Genomic DNA, 18,780 nt, shown 5'->3' with positions numbered 1-18,780 from the left:
CTGCACTGTAATAAATATTCAACATAAATTAATAATTTACAAGTACCTGAGCAAGTATACAGAGCACCATAGCACAGCACAGCACCAAAGGCAGTAGCTCAGAATTCTTAAAAATAATGCTGTTTTAAACATTAAAAATTCTAAGTATTGTCATAGAAATGAACTCCAGCTGGAGTTGAAGATAGTGCAAACTTCTGTCTTCACTTTTTAAAATAAAGGTGTCAGGTTTTCTCCTCATTTCACATCCATAGTGTTGCTGGATCTGGATACCTGTGGTGGGTGTTTGGGAGCAGGTCTGTTGGAAAGAAAGAAAACAGCAAATTGTTAATTATTCTCCATTTCTTTGGGTGCTCATCAATTTTGTACCTGATCAAAAATGTCAGTAATGCTGCAGAATTCCAGGTGGTCTCCAAAATCTGTAAGAGTCAGCTTGAAATGTTGTTGCTTTCAGAATATCTGACTAGAATGGACAGCCAGGAAGTTTAATCAAAGTTTCTCTTTGCAGTTTTTTTTGCTAAAATATAGGGGATTATATTGATTCTATTTCTAGTGTTTCTGAGCACTTAAGTGCTTTACTGGTAAAATTTTTGTGGCTTAAACCACCACTTTTATCTTCCTTGGAGCTCATTTATTCACAGGAAACTGAGGAATATTGGGTAAGAAAACAGCATTGACTAAACTCACTAACATTGGTGTAGTTATTTCACTTTCTGATTATTTTTTTCAAATATATATTTTTGAAGTGCACAATTTTATGCTTTTTGAATCTTTTGGATAACATTTTCAGATGATTACAACTGATGTTTCCTTAGGAAATGGGTGATCAGGAAATCACTTTTTTGGTGGCTGATTTTAACAGCACTCAGTTCTTAGCCTAATTCAGATGGGGGGGACTGACTGAGGAGAAAATTCATTATTTATTGGTTAGTTTTAAATAGTTTTAGTTTTAAATATGCAGCCAGGTGTTTACAGTCAAGCCTTCACAGGTATTATAAATCCTCATATTCTGTGGGAGTCAGAGCAACTGTGCTGGTGCACTCCCAGTGAGAAGCAGCATGGTAAGTAAAATTAGAGATGGAAATTATGTTGGAAGTGGTTGTTGCAGGAGATCCTTGAGCCATTTTAGCCATGTTGCTGTGAAGTGCTAAAATCCAGTTGTTGGGATTGATACCTTTTTGGGACTACCTAAAAACAGAGGCCAGAGAAAATCAAGAGAATAAAAAGGGGTTATATTTATTAAAGGGTGTTCAGGTACATTTTGGGCAGACAAGGCCTCCCAGGGGCTACACCCAGAAATGGATGATGGGTCACAGGTTTTCATACTTTTATGAAAAAGTGAAAATTAAGGCAATAAAAAAGGGTTATATTTATTGAAGGCAGTTCAGGAGGTTATATTTATTGAATGGTGTTCAGGTACATTTTGGGCAGATGAAGCTCCCTCAGTGACTACACCCAGAAACGGATGATGGGTCATGGGGTTTTCATACTTTTATGAAAAAGGGAAAATTAGGGGAATAAAAAGGGGTATTGAAGGAACTTCTGGCACATTTTGGGCAGATGAAGCCCCTCAGCAACTACATCCAGAAATGGATGATGGGTCACAGGTTTTCACACTTTTTAAAGTTTGGTCCATTTGCATATTGGGGGTTGATCTTCCAATGACAGCTTCAGTTAATGAAGTAATTTACCTCAAGTTTTCTCCCCCCAAAACTCACTTTTGTTTACACTTCTGGGCCCTGAGGCAGTGGGGTGTCCTTGATCGCCAGGCCTGGAGAGGAATTGTTGTGTCTGCCCAAAATGGGGAAGCAGCAGCTCACGTGTATATGGAGTTTAGAGTCAAACACTGCTGAACTGCAGCAGATGGAAAGCACAGCAGCTGCAATCCTGAGGCAGGAGGATGAGCACTGACCTGGCAGGGCTGGCGTGGGGCCCAGCCCGGGGCCGTCCGGCCGGGCCCTGGCGCGCTCGGCCCAGCGGGTCCGCGGGGAGAGGCTTCCGAGGGGCGCTGGGCTTGGGGGGCTCCTGCAGGGAACACCAGCTCGTGTCAGCTCTCACAGGGACATCACACCCTCCACCACACAGCCACAGCTCACATGAAGCCATAGAATCGGGGAGTCACACACTGGGCTGGCTTGGGACGGACCTTAAAGCCCACCCAGTGCCACCCCTGCCATGGGCAGGGACACCTTCCACTGTCCCAGTGATGCCCTGGGAGGCTGCTGAGAACAGGGTTAAAGTAATAAAGAATAAAGGTTAAAGGAATAAAGGATTTAAAGGATTAAAGCAGGGATTTATTAAAAGGCCTTCACAGGATACACCCTGGGCAGTACAAGAGCCTGGCCATGGCTCCACTCAAGATGGAAAATGAGTCTCGAGTTTTCACACTTGTATAAGTTTTGGTCCATTTCCATACTGGGGTTAATGTTGAAATGTTGTTGCTTTCAGAATATCTGACTGGAATGGACAGCCAGGAGTTTAAGCAAAGTTTCTTTGTGCACTATTTCTGCTAAAATATAGGAGACAATACTGATTCTATTTTTAATGTAGATAGACAGCATGTCACGACTTTTCACACTTTTACAAGTTCTGCTCCATTTCCATATTGGGGGTAATTGTCCAATTACAGTTCCAGGTTATGAAGTTTCATCCTCTCAGATTTGCTCTCCTCCATTCCCTGTTGTTTGCACTTTTTGGGGCTGAAGCTGCAGTGGTGTCCTTGGTTCTGGGGCTGGAAAAGGATTGTTCTGTGTGACTGAGCTGTGAGGAGAACTTGCTAAAGCTTTATTTGAAATTCAGAGTTATACACTAATGCAGTACAGGATCTGAAAAACATGAAAGCTAAAACTTAAGGCATCACCAGGGTTCTCCAAGCCCTGTCCAGCCTGGCCTTGGACACTTCCAGGACGCAGCCACAACTCTGGGTAAAACTGACACCTCATCCTCCCTCACTATTTCTTTCTAACATCTAATCTAAACCTAAACTGAAGATATATTATGATCAGATAAATTTAAATGAGTAAAAAGTAACTTATTTTTAAAAAACTGGCACTCTAAACCAAAGATTTCATACTATATTTTCATGATTTTATGATTTTTGATTCCTTGCTCTAGAAATGCAGGATGCATCTCTACTGGACTCAATGCTCACTTGGTGGTAAATGGCAACAGCAAAGATTCAACACATAACTTTGTAGAATTAGTTCTATAGAAAGGTGGGAATGCCTGACATGACTTTAAAATGGAAATTCAGATGGCAACAAAACCAAAGTGCCCCAGTCTGGTTTGGATTGGGAGCATCTGTGGATTTTTTTTTGCTGTGCTTTCATTCAGGAAGTAAAGCCTCCATTAATAAAGAACAGGAGTCATCTGCTGTCAGGCTGGGCCAGTGCCTCCTCTGGGTGGTCCCTGCAAACAGGGAAACTTGGCTGTTTGTGCTGTTTTGGGGAGCTGGGACACATTAAGTGCCTTGCTCAGGGCACACAAATCTCTCCAGTTTATCCCCAAACTCACTTCAGATCTTTCTACTACTGGAGCTGCATTGCCAAACTTTTCCCAAGGAATTTTATTCCTTATTTTTAGTTAAATATCATTGGTAAAGTTAAAGGAAACAAGAAGAGCTTACAAGCATAATCTGATTAAAGATCCTTTGAAAGATGTGATCCAAGCAATCAGAGCATGAATTGCTCCTGAATAAAGTCCAACTTTTTATTATTTGTTTTGAGCATTCTTTTATTTTTTTACTTTTCATGGCAAATATTTGCTCTTTCAAGAAGGAAATGCAGATTGCTTATCCACAGGCATTTTGATAAGTATGAAAATACATGAGCTTAAGTAAATCTCATATATAATAAGTTCAAACTTGCCACAAACCACATTTTAAAGTTGCATATAATGTTCACCCTCTGTTTAATTCTCTACATAACAAGTACTAGTATTGATGGGTACAGAGGCCCAAATCCTGATTTATTAATTCATTCACTTCCCACTCAAAATGTCCTCAAGTTAAAATATCCTTAAGGAGGAAGCAGCCAAGTGTTCTGACAGACAGTGTAATGTGGTGCCAAGCTGCTAGGAAAGGGTAAATGAAAGAAAAAAATTAAAAGGGTAAATGAAAGAAAAAAATTAAAAAGAGAGTGAACTCTGATAAAAATGGAGCTGGAGAATAAATGGTGGCTGAGATGAAGCAAAGTGGAGCAGCACTTGATAGAATGGAGATGCCACCAGGAGCACACAACCCAAGGAACAGGGGAAAAGCTCTGTGAAGAAATAAATCCCATCCCCCAGACTGATTACAGGAGAGTCTTCTCTGTTCTTTCTGTGCCACAGGAGAATCCAAACTTTGTGTGTTAACTCGTGTGGGGCCCTGCAGAGCCTTTGATGTGTGGGAATCTGCAGCACAGCTCAGGGCACCACCCCAGCTCTGCCTCCCTCATTCCTCTTCCTCCACTCCTTCCCCTAAAAGCTTCAGCCCTTCCTCACAAAGAGTTTATGGGTGGATTTCTTTGTCCACTTTATATCCACAACCTGGCATTTAATGCATTCAGGCCCTGCCTGGGGAAGTGTGATTTTAAATATTGGAATGAAAAACACAGTTCTTCTACTGAGCAGCTCCAAAGATGTCCAGGTGCATGAAATTCCAGGGTTTTTCCACCGATTTTTAAAGAAGAAAGTGAAAGCCCTCAGTGTCCACAGCCAGGCTGAGGTGTCACAGGAAAGATATTCCCAGGATAACTGGGGCAGAAGGAGCAGAGCTGAGCTCAGTTTTATTGAGGAAAAAGTAAAACCACTTTTTTAAGTGGTAAAATTTTGAAGTAAAAGGGTTCTATTTCCTGGCATTAGGATGAGCTGTAAAATATGAGTTATATTTTGGTAACAAGAGGATGAGAGTGTCACAGGCAGCAACTGAATGCTGAAAGCAACAAAATCGAGGGGAAGAGATCAAATCCAATGTCTGGACTGAACCCATGGCCAGGATAAACCTGCACTGTTCCCTTGATTCACATGGGGCTCTGCTGATTTATCCTGACTGTGAACCTGGCCCATAAATAAAGGCTGTTTGCCTTGCAAGAGCATCTGAAAGAAGGAAAAGCTGTTTTTCAGTCAAAATATAATTAAATATTAAACTTGGCAAGAGCTAATGCGCTGAGGATTTTTTGTTTGGTTGATTGGTTTGGTTTATTTCATGTTGCCTTTGTTTTTTAACTATTTTACTTACAACTGAAGGAAATTTTATATAATTTACAGCACCATCCTGGAGCACTGAGCATCTGGATGACATCTTGCATGTAGCAATGGTTTTTAAAGTCCTTCTTCTTGCTGACCTTCTGGATGTGCTTCCAGAGAGAGCTGAAGCAATACATGAAGTCCTATCTATATTTATTATCCCAAACTCTTTTAAAGCTAATTTACTTCCAAGATTTGAGGGAAAAATAACTTAGGAATGAAAGATTTTCTCCCCACACAGTGGTTTTTTTGGTCCTTCTGATATAAAAAGTAGCTGTTCCTCACAATATTGAGGTTATGATATAATTTTGAAAGACTCCATTCTTGCTCGTTCTTTCGGCTGCCTTGAGCTGATCCCCTGTTTGTGTTGCATGCAGAGACGGAAAATGGTGAAATGATATTTTGCTTGATGAAGGAACTGTCACAATGAATTTGAGCTGCCAAGCTGAGAAGCTTTTTGGCAGTTTCAGCTCTGTCAATCGTTGCTAGTGGTTGCACTGCAGGTCTGGTATTCCACCTGGCACTCGGGGTGGCATTTGGAGCACAAGGATTTGGGAACATGAGCTCCAGGGGAGCACTGGGCTGTGCACTGAGGCTGGGGCAGGTGCAGATGCAGCATGAGAATGACAAATGGATCCTTTTCCTTTTCCTTGGAAAGCCTTTTCTCCATCCATATTCTGCTCAAGAAGCAGTAAAGCACTTGCACTGGAAATCTTCCCTGTGACCACTGTGAATTGTGCAGAATGTTAGAGAATACAAGAAAATGAACAATAAGACCACTGGAGCTAAAGACAAGCAAGAGCAATCAATATTGCTTCTGACTCCCTACAAAATTTATTTTAGAAAGAATCAGTGTTCCTTACTCCTCTGGAAAGGAAAATGACTGGGAACATGGAAAAGGGAAGATAAAAAAGCAAATAAAACACAGATTGCACTTGTAAATGTTGGTCTAACCTGAGTGATACAATGTTCAGGCTTTGAAAAATTATATCTAGAAACACTTTATTTGCTGCCATAATGGGCAGGGACACCTTCCACTGTCCCAGGCTGCTCCAAGCCCTGTCCAACCTGGCCTTGGGCACTGCCAGGGATCCAGGGGCAGCCACAGCTGCTCTGGGCACCCTGACAACTTCTCTGGGCAGCCTCTCTCATCCCTGTCTGTTTCTGACATTTTTCCAATCCCCTTTCAAAGCCCTGCACTCCAGCACTGTCTCAGAGCTGCCTCCTCCTATCCAGCACAGGAAAGGGTCTTGAGCAGCTCTCAGGGCTCCTGCAGGTGAGAGCCTGGTGTTAACAACTTTATTTTAACTTTTAATTAACTTTTTTTAAATTTAACTTTTAATTCACTTTATCTTAACCTCATAGCACACCCAGATCAGGAACAGCCTGGGTGCTTTGCTTAGAAACAGCCACTCCAAAGTGCCACCAAAAGGGAGCAGCCAGTGACAAGAAAAGGCACTGTTTAACACAGACAGCTTCATCTACCCTGTCTATCGCCCTCAGATGCATCTTATTCAAAAATAAAAAAAAAAATATTTACCATCTCTACTTAAACATTGCAGTGAAAGGTGGGTCTGCATGAAATAGTGTTCTTTGTGTCTGTGCTCTGGAAAAACAGACTGTGCTTCATGCAGCCCTTGGCAGGGCAGAAACACATCAAGCTAAGACACCTTTTGCTCTTGCACATCACATCTGCAACGTGACTCCCTAAACTCTCTGTCTGTGCTTGGCAGCTCACTAACAAACTGTGCAGCTCTCCTCTGCCTGGGCAGCTGCAGAGACGTGTTTGCCTCTAATGTGTTGTTCTGTTGTCTTTTGAGTGGTGAAGGCAGAGTTCAGCATCCAAAATTTTAGGATCACAGCCCCACTTGCCACAAGGCAATTTTTCTACAGCACAGTTCTAAACTCACACAAAACATAAAGGAAATACTGTGGGAAAAGGGCAGCAGGAAAGATGAGAAAACACTTCATTTCTCCAGACACTCCCAGAATAAATATTACATAGCAGAGAATCAATGGTTACCTGGGAGAACCTCAGTGAAGGGTTAGCTGGCAAGGGTCTCTCAGGCCCAGCTTGGTGGCCTGGCAGCTGGGGAAGGGGTGGCAGGACCCTCTGGGGTGTTTTTAGTGGTGGCACCTGGTGTGTCTTCACAGGGTCGCTGATGTCGATGATCTGATACGGCAGCGGCCGCCGGGGGCCGTCCCTCTGGGAGAAAACATCCACCAAAGTTATAAATTCAATAATCCAACCAAAGTTATACATTTCAGCCATCCACCAAAGTTATAAATTCAATAATCCTACCAAAGTTATACATTTCAGCCATCCACCAAAGTTATACATTTCAATAATCCACCAAAGTTATACATTTCAATAATCCAACCGAAGTTATACATTTCAATAATCCAACCAAAGTTACACATTTCAGTCTTCCACCAAAGAAAGTTATGGTTGAAAGTTATACATTTCAACCATCCAGCCAAAGTTATACATTCCAATCATCCACTAAAGTTATATATTTCAATCGTCCAACCTAAGTTATACACTTCAATCTTCCACCAAAGTTATATATTTCAGCCAGCCAACCAAAGTTACACATTTCAATCTTCCACCAAAGTCACATGTTTCAACCATCCACCAAACTTACACATTTTGGTGTTAACAAAAGTTACACATTTACACAAATCTTCCACCAAAGTTACACATTTCAGTAATCCAACCAAAGTTATACATTTCAAGGGCTGGCACAGAATCACAGGATGGTTTGGTCAGCAGGGATCTGAGGGACCAGCATGTTCCAACCCTCTGCCATGATCATGGACACTCCCACCAGCGAGCTGCAAGCCCCATCAAACCTGGCCTATTGCTACCTTAAAATCCATGGGAGTCCCTTGCTTTTCTCTCCTAGAAACAAAACTATTTATTTTTCTGCTCTGGACAGCTCCACCTGTATTCAACGTGGAAGCCATAAATGAATTTTGAAGCCTACATCCTCTCCCATTTTACTTAATGTTAGTCCTACATGATATTAAGTTCATATAATTATTGTATTATAATAAATCACTTAATTGAGATCCAAAATACATGAGACCTTTTTTTTTGTTTTCCCCCACTTAAAAAAAAAAAAATTATTTAGGGACTCACTTTTTGTATGGCTGTATTTTGTGGCTTCACAATGAGGTTTTTAGTAACACATATGGTATGAACATGATTTGGCTCAGATGAACTGGAAGGTCTTGCTGGACTCACAGACCTGCAATACAAACATTTAATTGTTGAACACAACATTCTGCTTTGTAACGTTTTCTTAAACAGGAGCCTCTTTTCAGGATGGGATTTTGCAAGGACTTTCTGCCTGGTTATAGTAAACAAGGAAAGTAAAAATTGTCTAACACTCCTGCAAGAATAAAAATAAATATTGATTTTTTAGAAACCAGTAGTCTGTTAAATTAGCTTCTGCAATCTGTGGAAATGCAGCTTTGTAACACCCAGGAGACTATTCTAATGAATCTAACATTTAAACAGTAATGACCTCAAATAGGAAAGTTTCAGCTCACTCAGCTGAGTTTAGATAAAAGGCCATGCAGTGTAATAAAACTGTTTCAGGCAAATTAAAATAAAGGCAATACTTCCATCGCTGCTTCATTTTCATCCCAAAAGGAAAGAGGGATATATTCAAACCAATACCTGTGTTATTCACTGCCTATCAATGAAATTAAACCAACCCAGGGAAAACACTGCTGATAATGGTGAGTATTTTTTGTCAAGGCTGGCTCTTCCTAATACATTCACAGTGATGAGAATTGCTGTGTTTACTGCTTCCTTTCCTTAATATCTACTGGAATATAATTAGGGAAAATGGGCATACCTTAATTTCTCTATTGTTGTCTTCTTGCTTGTAAACAACCACCTCATGAAAGTCTTCCTTTTGAGGTACATGATTGATCCAGCAAAGATAAGGCACAGGATGGTGATCAACACTCCTATGGTCAAACTCTTATTGTCTGCAAGAAAATCACATGGAGTTAACTTCTTCCTAGGGCCTGCTCACTGCCTGGCCAGGGTTTTTTTGCTATCTTCAAAAAACAAAAATCTTTCAGCAGTGAAATCATGATGGGAAGCTTTGTCATGGAAATAACCATGCTGTCATAATTTCAGTATTGCCACCCACTGCAGCATCTGGCATGCAGAGGAGAGATCCATTTTGGTTCAGAGCAGTATTGTTCATATGAAAGCAGACATTATTTCCCATTGAGATTTAGTTTGTACATCCACTTGTGAGGAGACTGCTTGTCCTGTCATGTCCTCAGACATAAACCAGAAACATCTCTTTGAGGTCACTAATATTCCAACACTCTGGGGAAAAACTGGCACGGAATAATGAAATCCTGTAAAATTAACAAAGTGTAGAAATAATTATTTTTGAGGTTGACCAGTTTCCACTTTTCATCCTGGAAAAAAATTCAGATGGAGCCTGAATTCCCACTGACCTGCCTGTCTGATGGGCCCACTGTCCACGCTGCCACCAAAGCCTGGCTTGTCACAGAAGGGGGGGGCCCAGTCAGCCTCACAGTGACAGTTCTTTTTGTTGTTGCAGACCTGCAAAACAAGACAAATGGCTTAACATAAAAAACACCCGAGAGCAGCCCTGGCTGATAAGGGCTCCTAATCAGACAGTGACACATCAGAGAGGAATAAAACTTGGAGAAGAAAGGAGATGTGCTGATAGCTGCCTGCTGCACACTGAGGTGGCAAAGAGCAACTCGCCACGGAGGAAGAGGGATCCTAAAAACCATTATTTCTTTGGCAGGAAATCGTTGGAGTTGCCCCAGCTGACAACATCAATAATATGGGGATAATCAGACACCTCTTAAGTCTTGTTCTCTGTTTGCTTCCAGCAGCAGCAGCATTATCTGCCTGGTCACTTCAGCTCCTCCTGCCTGCACAGGAGCAGCAGAGCTTTGTCAGCCCCCCAGGTATTACTGAGGGGGTGCTGGGGACAGCCAAAGGTGACACAGAGACTCCATCATTAGAAGGCATGAAAAGACACTTGATTATTAGAAATCTACAGTTCTTACAGAAACATTGGTGGACCTAAGACCTTTAGGAATCTTCTCTCTCACAGCATTGGTGAATATGAGTAGCACACTCTGTAAAACCATATCTATAAACAATGGTTACAGAAAGAGAGATAATAATTGTTTGAATTATTTTGTTTAAGTTTATCTCAGCTTCTACACAGCTTCCCAGGATTTTCCTGGGAGAGCCATGTCTCTCTCTGTTCAGAAGAGATGTAATTACTACACCCCGAGCTCTCCTCTCCACAAGGCCTTGCACTGAGCCCAGTGTGGATTTTTCCATGGCTCCAAGATGAACAGTTCCTGAGTAAGCTGTGAAATGGGCTCAGGGCTGAGGAAACCCTCGGGGAGCTTTGATTCCTGTCCTGGGTTGACTATATGATGCTTTTATCCCCAGTTGTCTCGTTCTGTTTATGCTGACTAATAAATGAGTTTTCAGTAAGACACCAATCAGTTCACAGGAGTTTGGGTTATTCTGGGCATGCAATATTCTGGCCAGGTCAGCCTGGCAGGCTTTCAGAAACACTGTGCTCCCTGTGTCTGCAGAGCACTAAAATATTCAGAGAGCTCAGACTGGCTGTGGTCATGTAAAATTAAAAAAAAAAAAAAGGATTTACATTTCAAAGGCAGCAAAATAATTAAAAATATGCTTTGTTATATACTTTGTTAAGCATTATTTTTGAAATTAAAGCACTGCAGGAGTTCCCATTTACAATTCCACGAGGTCAGTTTTGCCACTGAGGAGTCACCAGAGGTTCTTGTTTGTACAGACATAAAAAATGCCAGTCCAAGCCTCTGCTCATTCCATCCTCAATGATAAGAGGCAGCACTATCAACACTGCTCAGTTTTGAAAATTCAGGGTGATAAAACAAGTTAAAGCAAATTAAAATCCTTCCTCAGAGAGGACAGTGAATTTCTATGGCTCTTCCAATGTGGCTGCCACAGCTTTTCACAGAAACAAACAGCTCATCAGCACATCAAGGTTAATAAGGCAAAGCTTGACATAATTAACATTATCATAATATAAACTGGGTTTCAAACCACTGATATTATTAAATGATATCATCACATTTTTCATTCTGTGCCACTTTCATGCCACAAAATTCATCAATATGGTTTTACTTTTTAAAATGTTTTTGGAAATGCTGTTTCATTTGCCTCTCAATCCAAACATTTCTAATGCTCAATTCAAAATTTTTTACTTCTTTGTATCTATGGAGAAACTGCATTTTTGATTTTTAATAGGAATTCATGATGGAGGGTCAGACTTCAAATTGCTTTGAGGATTACAAGATTCCTTTGTATCACAGGCTGTCAATTAAGAACAAGATAATTACTGCCTGATAAACATTTCTTTGTCAAATAAAAACAATTTCATGTAAGTCATAATGGAAATGGAAATACATAATAAAATGTATTGCAGTGACTCTGATCTATTGCAGGCAGTTATAGATCTCAAAGCCATTACAGAAAGTGATTTCTTGTCCAGTGGTCATTGAGGGATTGTAAAAAATGTTTTCCTAGGATGCTTACCCCCCGTCCATGGCACTTGGTGGCACATTTATGGACCCCAAAAACACTGGTGTTCTGGCACCGCCGGTTCAGGCAAATCTGCAAAATAAATAAAAAGGATTTTGAACAGGGACAGAGCTGCTGGGGCTCCCAGGGCATTGCATCCCTTCCTTCAGCAGTTAAACATTCCAAACACACAAGTATATATCATTATATGGACACAAAGGACACCAGGATTGGGTGTCTTCTTCTTATTTCCCTCAGCCCCTTTTAAATCTTTGAAATCCAAATCTGAGCAAGTTGAATTCTGCTCTCCTGGCCAGCCCTGGCTCCACACACACTTCACAGTGTGAGTTGGTGCAAGCAAATCCTCACAGATCCATTTAGGTGGAACTAATGGGGAGACCCTGGCGTCTGGGAGGTTTTTAAGCCAATTTAAAAATCAGTAATTTGCATTTTTTTTCAGGACTAGGAGGAGTGCACTGATCAGCATTCCTTCAGATTCGTGCTCTGAATGCCTTCCTGTGTTCACCACAGCAGGTGATTCCTCGAGCAAAGCTTTGGATCCTCATGGTAAAGTATCAGAGTTTTGTTTCTATCAATAGTGAAATATTTTTCATTCCACTACAGAATGTGGACCCCTATATAAGTGAGATCATTGATTTTTATGGGCTCATCAGTGTTTTCCAGGAAAACCAAGATCTTTCTAAGTTTTTCCACATTAAATTTAATTTTTGGTGTCAAATATAAACCAACCCTATTTAACATTTAATATTTATAGGAAACGGAAGTCAACACATAGCATATGCAGAGGAATAAAATTCAATATTTTTTTTTGTTTTCCAGTCATTGCAGATAAACTTTACGCTGCCAATGGAGCTGAAAATTGAGGTTAAGCAAGATTAGTGCTGAGCAATAATAACATCAAACAGCCACACAACTGATGAGCACATCAGTAATGAGAAGTTACCCTACTCCAAACAGAAAAAAGAAGAAATTAGGACTGGAATAACTCTTCCTATGCTATGCTGACAACAAAAAAGGTCAAAAAGCCCCACACTGCACATTTTGCTCATGTTTAACTGCAGTGCAGTTCAGTACTACTAAAAGTCAGTCACAATAATTAGCATTAAGCTGGGAATGGTGTTGAAGGAGGCGACAGGGATGCTTAATCAGGGCACTTATCCCCTGGGGAGAAGGAAAAATGGAAAGGAAATTAGAGTGAATTGGCATCAACATGCAGGCATGGAGAGAATATGGTCTGATTACAGCACTATTCACAATTCAAATATTCACAGTGCAGCAGCTCCCAGAATTCTGATCACATTAAAATGGCTGCATTTCAAATTGTGCATCTCCAGTTGAGAAAACCCAAGAATATTTAAATTCATATTCTTAATCCATAATACAAATGCACTAATGTCCTCAAAGTAAAACATACAATTTCAGAAGTATTAGCCTGTGTATTCTATAGTGTGGATGTGTATGATTAGATAGATTAGAAAGATTAAATACTCATTAGTAAAACATAATGGGGTGCTTTCTCAGTGCTGAGTTGCCTTTGAAAAGACTTTTTAGAACAGATTGACTTAGAAATGTTGTAAGGGTTGTTTTCCTGTAGCAGAGCTGTGGTTTCACTGGGGATGGATTTCAAACCTGTTCCCAGCACAGTGAGATAATCCAACGTAATTCAAACGCTTTCAGAAATTCAGAGCTCACTTCAATTTACCACAAATTATCAAAGCACTTGTTTTTCCTCCTTTTTGCAAGCAATCCACTGAGGGAATGGAAACCTCCTTCATTTCAATAGCTCTTGGACTGCTTTCCATTCCTCCTCCCCCTGTAAACTCATGGCTGCCTCCCATCTTTCTCAGTTGCTTTCCTCACAAAAGAAAAACTTAGAATGAGTTTTTTCGCAGCCATGTGAAATCTGGGCTGCATTTGCAGTGGGTAATTCACAAAGTTTGCAAAACACAAACACTAAAATCAGTTTTGGTGGCTGAGCATCAATGGACTTATAGTTTTCTAAGAGTGCAAACAGAGATAGGGTTTCCTGCATGAAAAAAAGAAGTGGGGAGTCATAATCAGAAGATGAAATACATTTTGAAACCTAAAATGAAGTTAATGACAATTTTGCAATACCAGAGATGCTGGGAAAGGGAACACATGGAGCTCAGGAATTCATTAATAAGCCTGTAATGTATTTTGCTGTACTTATTTTGCAGGAAACCTCAAGCCTCCATGGGCAGATACTTGGGACTGTCTTGAAAGAATCAGTCATAAACTTAAGCAACTTGCATTGCCCAGAATCCCAGGATGGTTTGGGTTGGAAGGGACTTTAAAGCTCATCCATTGCCAACTCCCTGCCATGGCCAGGGACACCTTCCACCAGATCAGGTCGCTCAAATTTGCATCTGAAAATCCATAATCCAGAACAGTGGCCAGAAGGGAGCAAAATTTGTTTCAGTCTCAGCATGAGAAGCAATTATTTTGTGGGGGGAAAAAAAAATTCCAAAGAAAAAAGAAGTAGAAAACATTTGGCAGAATGATAGCAGCGATGTTCCCTTGTCTGGGAGCATTCCAGAATCTTACTTTTCCATCTCCACACTTGGTTCCTGCCAGCACCAGCCCAGGGTCAGGCATATCATCCCCCAGGTACACGTGGGTGCCACGGCACAGGATCTTGCCCCCCTCCTGCAGTGGGATGTTGGTTTCTATGGAAACTGCGTTGGTGCCGATGACGGGTCGGTTTGCTCCTCCTTGACACTGGATTTTTCCACACTTCGCATCCCTGATGGAAATAAACACAACACAAAGTTGAGGATGAGGTGAATCATTTGAAATGTTCCAAGCCCTCTGCCAGCACCTGTTGCTGTGCTTGCAGGGAGAGGCCCTACCTGGGTTCACATTTGGCAAAGGAGCTCTTGGAGTCCTTCCCGCAGTTGCCGTAAGGGTCTCCGGCAGAATTGACTCTCTCGAAGCAGATCCCAGGAGCGGGTTTTGCACCTGAAACAAAATCTAATCAGAACTCTCATCTCATACAAGGTGTTTTTAATAATTTCCTTTGAGCTCTGCTGGTGCTTTAGGGGAAGGGGGGATGTGAGCTGAATGTTGATGAGGCAACAAAACAGCGGCGCTGGATGCGCATGCTAATGGAAGAGTTTGGATGGGTGGGATTGCCAGTGTTTGTCTCTGAGCAACAGGCAGTGCAGAACTCCTCCTCCTCCAGGATTTCTCAGCTCATAGCCCTCTTGCCAATGCTCCTAGGACACAAAAACTTCTAGAAAATACCAGACAGACAAAGGCCAGCTGGAAAGTTGACTATCTTCTTTTGCAGCAGTCCATGTTCTAGTGAGACTTGGGATCTCACTAGAGACCTTTTCTTTGGTCTTTGAAAATTCTTTTCAAGAAAGGCCTGTTTGACTATTCTCAAGAACAAGACAACAGAGAAAATCCAGTTGTAAACTGGGTGTAAAGATGTGAGGACCTGGCCTGGCAAAGGGAAATGTGCTGCTATTAACTCAGGCTGAAGGACTGGGGAGAGGAAAGGAGCCCATCCCACCTTAGCCCTCAGGACGTCCATTCCTGAGAGGAGAGACTGACATGGACCAAGGGGCATTTCTGCCATGGTGGTAGAAGTGAGAATCTGGGAGTTCAGGCAGCATCTGGCTCTTATCTACTGTGATCTTTTCTGATAGAGACATATCCTAGTGGCAAAGGAACTTCCCTGGTGGGAGCAGGGCTGGAAAAGCTTGTGCAGGCAGAATATTCATCCCTGCACTTCAGAAGTTCAAGGGCACTATTAGAACATCTCTTCTACTGTTTTATACACAAAATCTCCTGCTCATTTCCCTCCAGATTATTAACCAATTATAGAATATCTTCTAGGGGAAGATGCATCTGTTCATCTGGAATGTTGAAGAGGTGAAGGATCTGCTTCCCTGGTTTGACTGCTGCAACAATTCATTAGTCAGTGTACTGGAATTTAATCCCTCTGTTCTACAGTGAAGTGTGGCTTTCATTTCCAGCCAATAATTGCTGCTTCTTGCAAGATTAAGAGGCCCTTTGTTAGGACTCTTTACTACTCTGTATTTCCTTTCCATGAAAATAATTAAGAGCACCATCAAGTCACCACCAACATTTCAACTGCTCCAAGAGGGAGACTGGCTTGGAGCAGCAGAGGAGAAACTCTGGCTAAAACTGAGATCAGAGACCTGCTACCTGCATTTCTGTGCTTCTGACACATCAGCCAAACCAAAACAAAAAGAACTTGGCAGCAAGTGATGTGATAGCCCAAAGGCTGAGAATATCCCATTTCTACAGTGCTCCTGATCTTTACCAGACACAGAACATTTCAACTAATGCTACATTTTGTCAAATGTTTTGAGTCACTTCCAAGTGTGTATGCCTCTAACTATGGGTAAAACATTGCATTTATTTAAGCCAGACTGAAGATTTCATTTGAAAGCCTTCAAAGAGGAAAATGTTCTTTTTTTCTTTTCTTAAAAAAAAAAAAAAAAGGGGGTTAGATTCCTGGAGAAGAAAATACAAATATGACTGTAACACTTCCAGCCAGTGTGGATCTTTTCACTGAAAACTCAGAGATTAAAACTTCAATTAATTATCTGCATTTCATAGTCAGAAGCCTGACTAATACTATATACTGCTGAACAGCAATCTAATGCTATTAAGGACAAAATATTAAAACTTGGAGAGGCTTAAGATGGCACCCTCTTTTCCTTCTAACATTTTAACATGCTGAAACTGGAAAATTCAGCAAGAAAGGCACAGAAGGAACAGAATATGAGCTGATGGTTCCCTGGAGAGAAGGACAAGAGCTTGAAATTCTTTGGAAGATTACATTCAAGCTTGCTGAGTTCAGAATATTTTTTCAAATCTGGAACTCCTAAAAGGGACTTACACAGGATTCTTTAAATTCTTTTTCATTAGAGTTCAAGCAATAATAATAATAATAATAATAATAATAATAATAAAAATCTACAAAAGCATCCAGACGAGGCACTGTGCAGAAAAAGCAAAAGTTAAATTTCCATTTTCAGCATGTGGATCTCTCCTCATCTTTCCGGGGGGGGCACACTCAGTGTTCAGCTTGAGACAAACGTTACCATGTGCACATTCCATAGCAGCTTTGGAAGGGCTGGGGAGGGAAGAAACGTTCTGGGAGCAAGAGGCCAAGGAAACCTGCTTTTTCTAAACCTGCTTTTTCTAAACCTGCTTTTTCTAAAACTGCTTTTTCTAAACCTGTTTTTTTCCAAAACTGCTTTTTCTCCCACATGCGCAAGGAGCAGCTTGTGCAGCCCTGGTTGTGTGCAAGTGCTCTGGGTGCTGTTTTTGGCCAGGAGCCTCAGCCCAGCTCAGCTGCTGCCATGGAACTGAGTGGCTGGATGCTCCCTTGGCTGGCTGCTCCCTTGGATGCTCCCTTGGCTGGCTGCTCCCTTGGATGCTCCCTTGGATGCTCCCTTGGATGCTCCCTTGGAGCTGGGGCAGCACAGCCCAGAGCCAGACACGCTGTGCCCTCCGTGCTGTCCCCTCCCAAAGCTGCCACAAGCCAAATGAATGCTCATGTCCTGTGCTCTGACTGCAAGGGATGCAACTAAGGCTTATTCTAAAAATGGTTTTCAAAGGGAATGCACTCACTGAACACAAGGAGAGTTTAAGGTGTTTCTCTTTCACCTGGTGGAAGTTTTTTTTGGTGTGGCTGATTTTTTTCCTGAATTCAGCAGCCTGGCATTGCAGAGATGATGGAAAGCAGCCCCCAGGAAGGAAAACACATCTGCAGGGCTCAGACACTGAGCTTTAACTCCAGCTAATAACACTTGACAAGAAAAAGGATCTCGTGGAGCACAAAACCCGCTCCCCTGCCAGGCTGGGAGCAGTCTGTGTGTGGAAACACCTGGTACCCAATGATCATCTGCAGCCTGGAAACCAAAATCCAGCTTCAATTTCTGCCCTTGGTTTCCAACCAAGACATGCTGTTGCTTGGGATTCAGATGGCTGCTCCCTCTCCCCACTGGCTTCTCACAATATTTGTACTTTTTTATGGATGAAAACATATCAGAGTGTGAGATGCTGAACAGATGGAGCTACCAAGTTAAAAGGAGGTTTTCAGAGGATGCTTAAGGAAGAGAATTGTAATGTTGTGTTTCTGGAGGAAACCCATTTATCATGAGTGCACCACATAAACTGAAGCAGAAAGTCCTGTCTTCCTCTATTTTCTACCTCTGCAGGCAGAGGCAAAATGATTTGTGAAGGATTTCTGGGGGTTATTAAATGGTTTGAGCTGGATGAGCAGAGTTTATTTCACTTTGCTATTGGTAATTATAGTATCATGACCCTGTAATTAAGGTCCCTGTCAGCCTTTCCATGCCAAGCCTCATTCAAGGGATTAAATCAGCCCCTGGAAGCTGCAGAAGGTCAGAGCTCACCCCTGCAGCTGGCAGCCTGGAGATTGTTGGGGTTTTTCCTCCAAAAGTGTATATTGATGAGCCCACTTCTTTCCATATGCAGTTGTAAAAAAATAGAGTAATAAAAAAGGAGAAGTTGCAGGGCACAGAAATGCTGTGTCATTTCAGACCTGCTGCCATAGGAAAACACCAAAAGAGTCTCTTGAAAGGAATGAGGGAAATTTCTGACCATGGTGCTGATTCCATGAACACGAGAAACATCCTCTGTCAGGCTGACAGCAGAAAAGGAAGATATTTCAGTCCAGCTCCCAGCTGTCTGTGGGTGGGGAGAGGGGAAAAAACAACCTCTGAGTAACAGGCTGGAGTTGTGCGGCTCAGGCTGTGCCAGCCAGCACCACAGATAACTGTGCAAATAAATAAAAGCATAAAAACCACAGTTCTCTGTTGTGTGATCTGGGTTTCAGCTCATTAACTTTGTTTTTGCTGCAAAGCAAAAGTTCCATGAGCTGCCCTTGGCCTCTCTCCCCATCCTGGTCATCCCTG

At 41.8% G+C, this 18,780-nt stretch overlaps 1 protein-coding gene across 1 annotated transcript in view; it reads right to left on the bottom strand.

Moving 5' to 3' along the window:
- Positions 1 to 234: 234 nt before the first annotated feature.
- The window catches only part of ADAM12 (ADAM metallopeptidase domain 12), a 182,216-nt gene continuing 163,670 nt past the window's right edge, over positions 235 to 18,780 (bottom strand). The window contains exons 15-23 of the mRNA XM_054277234.1: positions 14,710 to 14,818; positions 14,405 to 14,603; positions 11,834 to 11,911; positions 9,712 to 9,820; positions 9,090 to 9,225; positions 8,366 to 8,474; positions 7,247 to 7,429; positions 1,910 to 2,022; positions 235 to 295 (exon numbers count right to left, since the gene is read on the bottom strand). Of these exons, the coding sequence (XP_054133209.1) occupies positions 235 to 295; positions 1,910 to 2,022; positions 7,247 to 7,429; positions 8,366 to 8,474; positions 9,090 to 9,225; positions 9,712 to 9,820; positions 11,834 to 11,911; positions 14,405 to 14,603; positions 14,710 to 14,818 (1,097 nt within the window). The remainder of the gene's footprint in view (positions 296 to 1,909; positions 2,023 to 7,246; positions 7,430 to 8,365; positions 8,475 to 9,089; positions 9,226 to 9,711; positions 9,821 to 11,833; positions 11,912 to 14,404; positions 14,604 to 14,709; positions 14,819 to 18,780) is intronic.

Source organism: Melozone crissalis, unplaced genomic scaffold, assembly GCF_028551555.1.
Source record: "Melozone crissalis strain CALT ecotype California unplaced genomic scaffold, PUWL_Pcris_2 ptg000019l_1, whole genome shotgun sequence".
Lineage (NCBI taxonomy): Eukaryota > Metazoa > Chordata > Aves > Passeriformes > Passerellidae > Melozone > Melozone crissalis.
The sequence above is the reverse complement of the archived record's forward strand: the minus strand, read 5'-3'. Positions and strand labels throughout refer to the sequence as shown.